Source organism: Colletotrichum karsti, assembly GCF_011947395.1.
Source record: "Colletotrichum karsti strain CkLH20 chromosome Unknown Scaffold20, whole genome shotgun sequence".
Lineage (NCBI taxonomy): Eukaryota > Fungi > Ascomycota > Sordariomycetes > Glomerellales > Glomerellaceae > Colletotrichum > Colletotrichum karsti.
The window spans coordinates 805,486-818,563 of record NW_024065920.1 but is presented as its reverse complement, the minus strand read 5'-3'; the positions used below and the strand labels follow the sequence as shown (position 1 = coordinate 818,563).

Genomic DNA, 13,078 nt, shown 5'->3' with positions numbered 1-13,078 from the left:
AGGTTTGGAAAGTGGGACTGCGGGGCCCAAGGTCACATGTCGATAACGATAAGAGCAGAAAAAAAATTCAAGGCAAGTCCCGTTTTCCTCTTCATCTGGAAGTCAACAATCATTTCTGCACTTCTTCCTCACACCCTCACGGCAGGATGGACTTGGGTTTATAGCCAGAACACCCCAGAGCAGTCACGCTCGCACCAATTTCCTTCCTCTTTCTTACAAACGTTTGTTATTTTATTGAGATACCCCCTTTTTCGTAATGGCTGCCACCGCTCCTGCCGCTCCTGCAATGGAGACCTCCCGCATCTTCGTTAGGGGATTGCCTCCCAAGATCACCGATGCCGATTTTCGAAAGCACTTTTCAGCTGGCGGTCGCGAGGTCACAGATGTCAAGGTTATCCCTCAAAGAAGGATTGGCTACGTTGGGTACAAGACGCCTGAGGTTGCTGCCAAGGCTGTCAGGTACTTTAATAAGTCTTACATTCGCATGTCGAGAATCAATGTCGAACTTGCAAGGCCGGTACGTTTAAGATGGCTCACGTAAAGATAACGTCCCTTTGCTGACGTACCCTCCCCCTATAGATTGCAGATGCTGTCCCTCAGAAGATGAAGGCGACGGGCGAGCAGTCGTCCGTGGCAAAGCTGTCAGAACCAGCTGCTCCTCCGCCACCCGATGCAGAGAAGGATGACAACAAGAAGCGCAAGCGGCAGGAGATCGATGAATCTGATCCCAAGCTGCGCGAGTATTTGCAGGTCTTCCAGCCCGGCAACAAGTCTTCCGCCAATGAGATGTTGGATGTGATGGACGATGTCGCCGCTGCTAAAAAGCAGAAGAAGCTGCTCGAGGATGGCGAAAGTGACGATGAATATGAAACTATCCCGGCTCGGCCTGAAAAACGATTGATGAGGGAGGCACCGAAGGGAGACCATCCCGCGGAACCTTTGCCGGAAAAGGACGAGGCAATGCCGGACGCCGCGCCAATCCCTGGGCCGACGCCAGACGCGTCTCAGGAGGAGGCTGCTCCCGCTGCTGTAAACAACAACGCGGCAACTTCGGACGATGATTGGCTTCGCTCAAGGACAAATCGTCTCTTAGATCTCGTGGATGATGACGAAGTGCCCCAACCTCCGGCTCAACAAGACAGTGGAGAGACAGTCGGAAGCACACCCGCACTCAATCACGAGGGACCCGCGGAGGGCTCCGAGAAACCCAAGTCCGAGACAGAGGCCGGAGCTGAAGCTGAAGACGCCCCGGTCCCTTCTGAGGAAAAGCCTGCGAAGGACGAAGATGATGCCCTTGCCACCATCAAGCGAACCTTCAGGCTGTTCGTCAGGAATCTGGCCTACACCGTCAGAGAGGACGACCTGCGAGACCACTTTGAACAGTTTGGAGAGCTCCAAGAGGTAAGCGACAACACTTTCTTGCTCAGTATTCAGCCACCGGCACAACAAATCTTGTGATGAATCCAGATAGGGACAGCTGACATCGAATGATGTTTGATGCGAACCTTGGATCGGTATTTTAGTAGATGCTTCGACTTTCTGAAAATGATTTCTCTTCTCAGCTTTTCATGAGGACCTCATGACTGGACTCAGATTGCTAATCTTCTGGATAGGTACACCTGCCGGTCACTGCTGCTGGGGCAAGCAAGGGCTTTGCCATGGTGCAGTTCACGAATGCCGACTCTGCTGTTGCCGCATTCCAGTCGTCGGATGGTCAGACCTTCCAAGGGCGACTTCTACACATCTTGCCTGCTGCGGAAAAGCGCGACACAGGGCTGGATGAGTTTGCAATCTCCAGACTGCCCTTGAAAAAACAGAACCTGATCCGAAAGAAGGCCGAGGCTGCCTCTAGCTCCTTCAACTGGAATTCTCTCTACATGAGCCAGGACGCAGTCAACGCCTCAGTTGCCAGCCGCTTGGGGGTGTCTAAATCAGAGCTTCTCGATCCCACATCGGCAGATGCTGGTGTGAAGCAGGCCATCGCCGAGACGTCGATCATTCAAGAGACTAAGGCATACTTCGCATCCAATGGTGTCGATCTCGATGCCTTCAAGTCACAAAAGCGGGGCGACACGACCATTCTGGTCAAAAATTTCCCGTTCGGTACGACGATGGAGGAGCTGAGGACCATGTTCGAGGAGCATGGTACGGTTCTGAGGGTGTTGATGCCGCCTAGTGGTACCATTGCCATTGTGGACTTTGCTCAGGCAGCACATGCAAAGGCGGCGTTCGCCAAGCTTGCGTACAGACGGATCAAGGACACTGTGCTGTTCTTGGAGAAGGGCCCCAAGGACCTTCTCAAGACTGACGCCTCAGTAAACATGACGCAGGGCAAGACAGATAGGCCCGCTGGTGTTCAGAAGCTCAGCGTGACGGAGCTTCTGGGGCGGGATGAACAGGGCGAGGCAGACTTCGAGACAACGTCGCTGTTCGTCCGGAACTTGAACTTCTCCACAACAACAGAGAAGTTGGCGGAGACGTTTAAGCCGTTGGACGGTTTTGTCTCCGCAAGAGTGAAGACCAAGATGGACCCCAAGAAGCCTGGACAGGTGTTGAGTATGGGTTTCGGCTTTGTAGTGTTCAAGACAAAGGAGCAGGCACAGGCCGCTCTCAAGTCGATGGATGGATTTGTTCTCGAAGGACACACTCTCGCCGTCAAGGCCTCGCACAAGGCCCAAGACGCAGCAGAGGAGCGCCGCCGGGAAGACAAGGCTCGCAAGGCGGCCGGACAGCGGACCAAGGTCGTCATCAAGAACTTGCCCTTCGAAGCAACAAAGAAGGACATCCGTACCCTGTTTGGCACTTATGGCCAGCTCAGGGCGGTGCGCTTGCCCAAGAAGTTCGGCAACTCGACCAGAGGTTTTGCTTTTGCCGAGTTTGTCACGCCGCGGGAGGCGGAAAACGCGCTCAACGCGTTGCGAGACACCCACTTGCTCGGCCGCAGGCTTGTCCTCGACTTCGCGGAAGCCGAAGCGGTCGATGCGGAGGAGGAGATTGCCAAGATGCAACGCAAGATCGGTGGCCAGGTCAACAAGGTCGCGCTATCGCAGCTCATGGGCCAAGGAAGGAAGAAGGTCAACATTGGAGGCGACGACGCCGACGAGATGGATATGTGAAAGGATTACCAAAAGAAGATATTCGAGGGCCTTGGAAAATTCAAATGAGAGCCCGTCCATCTGGGCCATGGTTTGGCACCAATATTTCGTCTCGTACCAACCTGCCTCTGTTTCGCTGTACCATGATGTTACGTCGCGTCATCACCAGTCTTCCCGTCGAGTGACATGAAAACTATGTGTTAAAGCCGAAGGTTTTGCTTTTGCCCCTGCGAAGTCACTTTCTTTAGCTGCAGTGGCTACCCGAACCCGAATCTGTGATTCTGTACGCACATCTGTCTCGCTCATCCCTGGCTGGTCCCAAGACCAAGTCTCCCCGATCCTGCCCTGCCTCCGCCCTTGTCCTCTTTCGATCAATTTACCTCCCTCCTACGAGAAATAAACTGTCCCGCTATTGGCTTTCCCCATACCATATTAACACGGGAACCAAGGAGTCGCCAACGGCGGGGTTGCAGAGGACATTCTGTCACTCGCTACTGTTGCTGCGTTCACTGGTTTCGTGCACCAAATCATCGAGCAGCAATAGCTTCATGTGCAAGAATCATCACCGTGCTTTATTCATCATTGTCGACGATGGACTGGATGGAGGGGCAAATCAGACCAGAGCAACATCCAAGGCGGGTCAGTTTTGATCGACTCTGCTCATCTACATCCCCTCGCCTCCCAGGACCCGCTGAGAGGAATGCGACTCTCCCCTTTCTCGTTGTTGTGTCTTTTTCTAATCAGGTCAGCGTGCCAACCGGTTAGACGCTATGCCTTTTATCTCGCCATGTTTTCAACTCATGTGCTGATTTTCCCAGCCCCAGCAGTCTGAGTTTAAAGCTCGTGGGATGCCTGGGCTTGGCATCAAGTATGGAGGCACGAAAGCCACACTCTTACTCTGCCCGTCCATGTGGTCTTTCTTGCCTCTTCATATGACCTTACAGCCAAAAAGGCAACGGCTGGCAGACTCGGATGGGAAGAACAACCGATAAGGCAGCGGATATGCGTGGCACGAGCGAATCCAAGCTCATGGTGCTTTCCAAGCCCAAGTTGGCTTGACCTCATGAGCGAACGTTCCTCAACCAACCCCCTTGCATGCCATCGCCTCAATTTGTCCACCCCTCCAGCTCTGCTGTCCCAGCGATCTACCATGTGGAGTGACCCTTGTCAATGCATACGATCGTACATGTGCATACATTGGGACCCAGGGCAAAGGGAACCAACGGGTCTCTTTTTATTCCCTCGACCTTCTTCGGGCTGTCAAGTCATGTTAGTCAAATTAGCCCCACGACGTCGCTGGATCGGGTCTGCCACCACACTATTCTCACCCTTCTCCCTCGTCTGTCCGCTCAGAGCCTCTTTCTCGCTCTTTCCTCCGCAGACACGCCCTCAGTACCAGTTCCCGATTGCCTGAGGCTCAACCCCATCCTGTTCTCTGATTTTGCTCTCGCACCCTGGCTTCCTCCCCGCCGGAGTCTCGATCCGACTTAGCTTCGCTAGAGCTTACAGACTACCTGTCCGCACTTCATTATCTCACTCTCTCATTCTGATTACACTTCACCACATCCCTTCAGTCACCTGATCTAGGCCCCAGCAGTTGAGATCTGCCCTCCCTCCTCGAATGCCTGAAGGTCCGTATGGGCGGAGCCTATACAGCGAGCTCTGTTTACTCTGCTCCAAAGGGGCACAGGGCTGGATCTGAGGTCCCAGGCAAGGCATGCTTAGGGAATGGACGAGGAGGACGATGAAGCAGAGGGCTAAGATGAGGGGTGTGTTGACGTTGGATTTGGAACCCGGGGTGTTCAACCAAATAGAGGCTTTCTCTCTCTCAGCCTACCTGCTCTCTCGGAAAGCTGCGGTTGTCTTTTCTGTTGACCTCCAACGATCTTGTTTCTTCCCTCGCCTCCCCTCTTTCGGACCCCAAGCGGGTGTACCTGACTTCAGGAACTTATATTGACGTACGTCCCATGCCAGTGCCACGCCTTTCAACCTCCTCAAGCCTTCTCCTCTGTCCTCGACGAGCATCTTTACACGTTACGCACCCTTGGTTCTGGTCATACAAAGTAGGACCACGGGAACATCCCAACCTTCTGTTGACAGTTGCGGAATTCAAGCTCACACACTCCTTTCATTTCGCCAATCGGCAAAACACCATCCTTAGCTTCACTTTCCCATAATTCCGCTTCATTCCATTCTTTTCCTATTTTTGATCGGATTCCCGAGGAATTCTGGCCCCCGACCAATACTGAACGAAGATCAGAAAAAGCGATTATTGCTTGCACATGGCCTTGCCCTTCTCTTAGAATAATCAAAACCCTGTCCCGCCCCGTCTCGAAATTCCTGAAGAGTCATTCCTTTTCTTCCTTGCCTCGACCTTTTCCATTCTTTCCCTCAGGGGTTCCGTTCTTCTCAAGGAATCCGTTTACAATCCAGTCAACGTCACAAACGCATACCGTTCCCCGGGCTTGCAGTGGGGGACGATTGAGAGAAAGAACGGAAGCCAACTTTATCGCATCACAACCATCCGTCATTGACATACCCAGAAACGAACGTTTCGCTCGTGAGGCGTAGCAAAACCTCAATATGGAGCATCCGCGCCCCGTTCTTCCGTCACAGCGGTACTCCCCCTCACCCGTCTACAGTTACGATAGCAGACGATGTACGCCTACGGGGAGACAGCCCTTGAGGGAGTCAACCGGCAACGCTCAGCCAGGATCTCATCTGGGCAGTTTGGCCTCGTCGTGTCGTAACAGCCCGCTGGGTCTTTTCTCACCGGGCTTGACCAACATCCCGACCCCTCCTGTGGTTCCTTCCCAGGCCGGGACTGCCTACAGAAGCAGTAACAGCCTTCGTAGGCCAGACGCTCTTCACTTGGCGAGACGAGGGCGACATGACATCAACCCCATCTACTATGCACCAGAGTTTCGCCCATACCGGGACAAGCAAGATCAGAAGGACCCAAATGAGAAGCAGATATGGCCTAGAGTTTTGGAAGATGCTTTTCTCGACTGTAAGGCACCCTTGACATAAGCATAACGGGTTTTTCTAACTGGTCTGACAGCGCTGCTCATCATCCCCCACATGGGGAGGAAGAAGTACAGCATGCAGGGAAAGCAGTTTGGCCGCAACATGCTCATCAGTGAATATCTTTGGATCGCCTACTGTTGCAGCTTGCAACCCGGACAAAAGGCCGAGGAGCGAAAGCGAAAGCAAGTGTCCAGTCACATCCAAGTCGTCAAAAAAATGTTTGAAAAGCACCGGTGCTGTAAGTTGTAAACTCCGCTCATTTGGAAGACGCATTAGCTTAATCATTCCAGATCACTTCTTCTTCGTCAAGGATCCAGACAAGAGCGAAGCCCGTCTCAAGGACAACCTGGAAATGGCCTCCTTCAAAGACAACCCGGTTCTCATTGCTCTTTCCGAGGGTCGCCTTCCGGACGTGCGTCCCAACTATGAGTACTTTGCCCAGATTCTCGCCATGGATTCACTCGTGGTCATGCGCCCCAAGACCTGCTGGATTTTCGTGGCTTCCTCCAATGTGAGAATGGAGGAGAACGGTGACGCCTACGACCAACATGGTAAACTCCTCGACCACGATTACTACCCTCACTTGGAGAAGAACATGCACAAAGAAGACGGTCTGTCCCGCGGTCTGAACGGCAGCGTTCTTCTACACGAGTACAACCGGGAGCTTGCTCAGAAGGAGTCCTCGGCCGTCACGGAACTCTCTCAGGAGTGGGAGGCCAAGTTCACACCCCTCCACAAATCTCTCGAGTACGCCATTTCCGATAACAAGTGGCTCGACATCTTGGAGATGACTGTGACGTTGGAGATACACCCTCGCAGCAATTTCCCAGGCGGCTCAGAACTCAATGGCTTCGTCGAGCTGAGCATCTCTCAGCCTGCTCTGCAAAACCACCGCTGGAAGTGTGTCACCAAGCTCGCCAGACCGGAGGAGCTCCGCCACGGCGACAACGAGCCGTGCGTCGTGGAGCAAACCAGCGAAGTCGGGGTCCAGTACACTCACAGACCCGGATGCCAGGACAACAAGTTCGACTGCGACTGCCGATCCCGTCCCAGGCAGGATGTGCGAGTTCCCTTCCCCGCGGCCGAATGGGCCAGCATCTTGAGTACTTGCGCCGGATATCTCGAGCCAGTCGAGAACAAGAACAAGATCGAAGACGACGACGAGAGGGCCAAGGCCGCTGAAGAAGCCGCCCTGGAAGCAGAACGCACCACGGCAGAGCTGATCCAACAAGTCGGCATGTTCCAAGAGCTGTGGTCCGCACCGCCTGACAACAACACCAACAACCCCGACCGTCGCGTCTGGACCCGACGTGGCATCATCCTCTGGAAGTTCCGCACCATCCACGCCTTCGACGACAAGTGGAACCCCATCTTTGAGAAGCCGGCAGCGCAGAAAGGCAAGCGACCGACGGACGAGGATGGTGACGAGCAACCCGCTAGCACCTCTTCCCGTCGCGGAGGCCGTCCCAAGCGGGTTTTCAACCCCCCGGGCACCACTTGGCGCTTCCTTACGGCTCTCGACCCCGTCTCGCAGGCCCATCAGCAGAACGTCTGCGTGAACCCCGCCGCCGCTCCCACCCGCGACATGCTCATGGCGCCCACCCCTCCCTACTCCCACCACCTAGCCGCCGTCATGAACGACAACCTCAGCTCCGCCTGGGACTCCGTCACCATGCCTTGCCAGCTGCCCAGCCTCGCATCCACCGGCACTCTCGGCCTGATGGACAGCTTCTCCCACGGACTCGCCACGCCTCCCCCGACGGCGTCCATTCACTCCTCCTACGCAAGCAGCTACGACGGCCACGAGCTCGCCAGCGGTCCCCACCATCAGCTGGACTTCCTGGCTGGCTCGGGCACGACCTCCATGGACAGCCAGAGCACGCTCGTCGCCGACATGACGCCGACACCCGCCGACCCGTTCCTGTCCGCGACGGCGGGTATCCAGGTTTCAAACGGCGTGGGCGTCGGCGTGTACGACGACACGGCGGACGTCGAGGGGATGTCCGAATGGGACACGGCGACCTCGTCCTTCCACAGCCTCCACCACTGGAACGGCTGGAACGACCCGGCCTCGTCGTCGTCGTCATCGGACGTCAAGACGCAGCAGCATCAGCAGTGGCAGAGCGAGAACCAGCGCAGCACGGCGGCCAACGCCAACCTCTGGGCGGACAGCAGCAAAGATCACCATCACCAGCAGCACCACCACCAACACTCGTCCTGGAACCAGCAGCCGTGGGCTCAGGCCGTCTCGGCAGTCGCGGCGGTGGCCGGCACGGACGGCAGGTCGGGCTGGTCACCCCTGGACCAGCAGCGCGGGCTTCCCTCTCTCGAGTCCATCAGCCCGCTCAAGTCGCTCGCCAGCGCCGGCGGCGGCAGCAGGAAGAGGGCGCGCTCCAACAGCCTCGACATGGAGAGCCGGGAGAACTTCCCCGCCACGGCCATCCAGAAACTGGTGCACCACCGAGCGCCGGCAGCTGTGATGGATGAGGGCGGTCACGGGCACCGGAGTTGGGACTGAAACATTCATCACATGGTCGGCCGAGGGCGGCAGAGATGGAACGGAACGCAAACATGCCTAGGGGACGAAAAGGAAGATGGGACGTGTGTGTACTGTACACGCTGATGTGACTTGATTTTACCTGCATACGGCGGACCTTTGAGTACAGCCGACAGTAAAGGGGAGAGGGGTGTATGGAATTGGGATGGGGAGTTCACGGGTAGGATGACTGACGGCCGACTCATGTGTGAAACGCCCCAGAAAATGGTCTCTCGGAAGGGGAAAAAAAGGGACGGGATATCTGTATGTGTTTTCGGCGTACTAGAAAAGAACGTCTCTTGATACCATAATGCTGTAATTCAGAAGTTACGTACGGCGGGGGGCATACTTTTCGTTCTGCCCAAACCACCACCACGCCCCAAAGCCAAAGAAACAAAAGAACAGCAGCATAAAAAAAGAATTGACTCAAGGCTTCAAGTTGACTTTCGCAGCTTGCATTGGTACCCCCCTCTTCCTGCCCGACAGATCTGTCGTTGTTTCTCCTGTCATGCCTATGTCCGGACGAGCGAGTGGTTCAGAGAGCTTCTGCGAGGGGGATGAGATGAAACGGGGCAGCAGAGAACGTGTCCGCACCACCCTGTCGTCGTTGGTATGGTTTGGCTTGGGCACGTATTACTTGGGAGGAATATGCTTCTGTGGGGTTCTTTTTTGTCATTTATTCTCATCAGCGTTTGAGGTGATGGAAGCTTAAAAAGATCGGACGATCCTCCACCGCAACATGCCAAGCCGTGGTGTTTTTGCGAGGGCAGCTGTGTGGGTTCTCATGTTTCCTCTCGCGAGATTCCTGGCCGTTTGGCTAATTTTGGGGGCGGCGACGGAGATGACAAAAGTCGTCGTCGTCACGTTACGTCGTAATCCGCGCGTGTCGCCCGGACATTTCGGTCGCGGGACGGTGGATTTGGGACCTCGGAGGAGGATTTGCTGTTACCCTGCAGCAAGTGGGACGCGGATGTTCGTGGAGTTGGAAATGTTTCATTCCAAAGCACGAAATATGCGGAGTGCACGCGTGGATACTGCGGCACCATTCATCGAGAAGTGGGCAGAAAAAGGTGCTAGGTTACTCTGCAAGCGAAAGAGATGATCAGTGGGAACTCAAAAGAGGATGTTCGCAGGGTTTCTTTTCATGTGTTGGGACGGACGGATGGTTTGACGGGGGGAAGAGTTGTGTTGTGTGTGTGGTCTGAACAACGTGGGCGGCAGCCAAGATGAAACGCGGCATGTCTGAACGTTGGCGACTGAGGGTGTGATATCGAGAGGACGGTGGCGAAATAGGGGCTATTTCGGCCGACTGATTTTTTCTCGTGATTTTTGGTCGGCTGGATATCGCGCAATGTTCGGCTGACGATGAATTCGAGAGCAGTCATGCCCAATGGATGGCATGAGGTACAAGATTGCGGCGGCAACGACAAGCGCTGTCAAGATTGCGCCGCACAGCCACGATGTTGAAAGGAGCCGTGATCCGGAGATGGCGCCGGGGAACGGACGGCAGGCGGGCTTTAGTGGCTGTGGAGACTGAGAAGAATGGCGACCGGGATGCGCACAGACGATGAGACGAGGGAAGATTTGCGAATGCCCACAACTCGAGTGCCGCGAGAGCGAGACTCGCAGAGGATACAATGGACCGGCGCCAAGGATTGCAGTGAAGAGTTGGCGGGTTGGCGGGAGAGAGAGACGGTGCAGGTCCAGGGCATTGAGCACGGAGGCGAAGGTGACATTCTCCAGACAAGACAGGACTGGGTATCGCTGGCTTGGTGTTTAGGTGCTAAGGTAGGGGTCGTGGGCCCGTGTTTCGCGTCGACCTGGAAGACTTTTGTGCTCTTCTAGACGCCATCCACGTCTCGTACTCGTAGGTGTAGGTGCCGAAGATTTCCCACGTCCAAGCTTTGGATCTCCTGCTTGAGTGCTTGCTTGCGTCCAGCCTGCGTGCCTACGTGCCTGCTGCACTCGGTCCGTCTGGTTTGACTGGGATGATTTGTGATGTGCGTCGAGGTTGGTCGGATCATGTAAGGAATATCGGGTGGGAAGATTTGAAGCTGGTAGGTGCCCCAAGGTGGGTTGAATTCTTGTATATCCGCGACTCTGACCGCGGCAGGAGAGACTGGGATTCTTGGCTTCGAACAAGGCATTTCGCAAATACCATTGGGACGAGTTGGACGATACGCCCGGACGAGAGCCGAAGAGTGGGTTCTTGGCAAAGAAATTGCAAACCGTTCCTTGCTTCCTTTTTGAAGATGCTGTTCTGGACCACGTTCGCTTTATTCCGGCGGCAGTCTGCGCCAACGGCAGCCAATCGAGTAGGTGGGCAGGCCCGTGTCTCTGGCGGCGCGGCAAAGAAGCGGTGGCTGAGTCGATGTTGACGCTGACATGACCATGAGAAGAAGAAATGGTGAAGAAGTGGACGGGAAAGGCGTCGATTGTGGAACGAGACATGCTGGCCTGCAGGTACGAATCTCGAGCCCGACTACGAATACTCTGGAGTCTGGAGTCCCGTCTGCAGAGTCAAGATTTTCTTGGGATGCCAATTTTGGCAGGCGCCGCATGGTGCAGGCAGCGCCTGCCAGTCAAAGTAACGGCGGACCCTTGCGTCTGGAGCTCGCTTAATTCGGACAGGGGACGCATGGACCTGAGTGACTGGATGAGGTGCATCGAGGAGCGCGAGCCCCTTGTTCCAGATTTTGCTGTGAAGCATGGGCACCGAAGTACCGTGGCCATACATTTGCGGCCTGGATGGTACACGTTTCGGTGTTCGCTGGTGACCCCTGGCCCCCCAGGGACCGTGGCGGCTCAGATCGGTGCAACCCCACGAGGCCCCGTACCTCACGGCGGGAGAGCAGCGCAGAATGGTACCTAGATTTTGGGGCCAACGTTGAGATCCACTAAAAGTTAGGTACCCACAGAAAATATGGACCAGGTCTAGCGCAGTCCATCTCCCGTCAACCTAACGTCGCTGCCAGTCAGTCGCAGTCAGTGCCTGCCTTGGCCAAGACTCTCACTTCGACTTCAACCGTTCCCTGTCAAACATCAACCTGGAGCCTTTTCCTTTTCTTGCATCCATCGACGTCGACTGGCGCCCAGTACTCCCCATTAGAAACATGCGCTCTTTTCCCTTGTCCTTCGTCCCATGATGAGACCCGTCCGACCCTATGGCCGGTACCCCAGCACTCGAGCACCTTTGCTCGCTCTTTGGCCAGAATCCCCCTGTCCGAGTGCCATCCCGCCCGCGTGCCTCCGCCGCTGTCGTTTTGGATCGCGACTTCCAAGATGCGCCGCATGGGTGTTTGCCTGTCGTTCGGGTCCCATCTCCGTAGATCATGGCTCCTCCTCCACGGTAGACGTTAGCAAGCAGAGCAGAGTATGAGTCTGGATGAGTAGGCATGGCCAGGGTATGGCGGCAGCTGTTGAGGTAACACTCATGATATTAAACCCAACCTGGCCGCGCTTCCCAAAACGGTCTTGACCTCACCTCACCTCCTCACCCATCAACGCCTCGTCTCTTTTTCTCCAGTGCTGGCCGCCTCTCTAATTCGGGAGCCAAAGGTAGAAACAATTGCATTGTTTCCCTTCCCTTGAGGCCCATTGTCGAGACCATCTAATTTCCCGTCGTCTTCTTTATTGTGCGCGCTTGAGGCGGATAAGGAAACTTCCTTTAACGGTCCATTGTTCGTTCCTTCCTCGAATACCCGACCAAGTCGACTGTTCAGTCTCGACACCGTCAACTTTGACTTCACCTTCACCACCTCGCCCCACTTCGACCAAGAGAATCCCGTCATCGCTGGCCTCGACCACGTGCCGTATGTAGCACACACGACGACCGCCTATTTTTTGTTCTCTTTCTCTTAGTCTTGTTCGATTCTTGACTCAGCTGGTACCTGACTGCGCCGGACGTCTTAATCACAAAAAAGAAAAAAACCTACGCCCACACCATAACTCTTATTCAGTCTTGTTCACCACACAGTCCCAGTGCCGGCTTCCTCGACTCAGCATTTTTTCATTCAAAGAGTTTTTCCTACTTAAATCCTCTTGACATCTTTCTGTGCTCTTTTCGATAAGCTACAGACACACACAAAAAACAAAACAAAAAACAATTCGCTTCCGACTTCAAACTTCGACTCTTCTGGAAGACTCGATTTCCCGCTCCTTCCCACACACAACTTTAGCCTTCTCGGTTTGTTTACCTTCTTCCTCTTCTTCACAACCACCCACCCTAACTTTTCATCTTTTTCAGTTCTTCACTCACATTTTTTGATTTCTTCAAAAAACCTCTCCCGATTCACTTCCTTTTTTCCTTGAATCGCGAGATCTCCCCAAAATCACTTCTCATCCCTCAGCATCACAAATACCCCGTCAAGCATCATTTCTACTCTTCTCTCACCCACAAATCACATCACAAAAATTCATC

At 54.7% G+C, this 13,078-nt stretch overlaps 2 protein-coding genes across 2 annotated transcripts; both read left to right on the top strand.

Moving 5' to 3' along the window:
- Positions 1–256: 256 nt before the first annotated feature.
- Positions 257–3,116, top strand: CkaCkLH20_06827 (pre-rRNA processing protein; the record flags this gene model as incomplete). Its single annotated transcript, XM_038889544.1, has 3 exons — positions 257–517; positions 580–1,401; positions 1,614–3,116. The coding sequence occupies 3 exons, from the start codon at positions 257–259 to the stop codon at positions 3,114–3,116; spliced, it is 2,586 nt and encodes an 861-aa protein (XP_038745356.1).
- Positions 3,117–5,678: 2,562 nt separating this feature from the next.
- Positions 5,679–8,640, top strand: CkaCkLH20_06826 (transcription factor; the record flags this gene model as incomplete). Its single annotated transcript, XM_038889543.1, has 3 exons — positions 5,679–6,105; positions 6,157–6,360; positions 6,413–8,640. The coding sequence occupies 3 exons, from the start codon at positions 5,679–5,681 to the stop codon at positions 8,638–8,640; spliced, it is 2,859 nt and encodes a 952-aa protein (XP_038745355.1).
- Between the last annotated feature and the right edge of the window lie 4,438 nt (positions 8,641–13,078).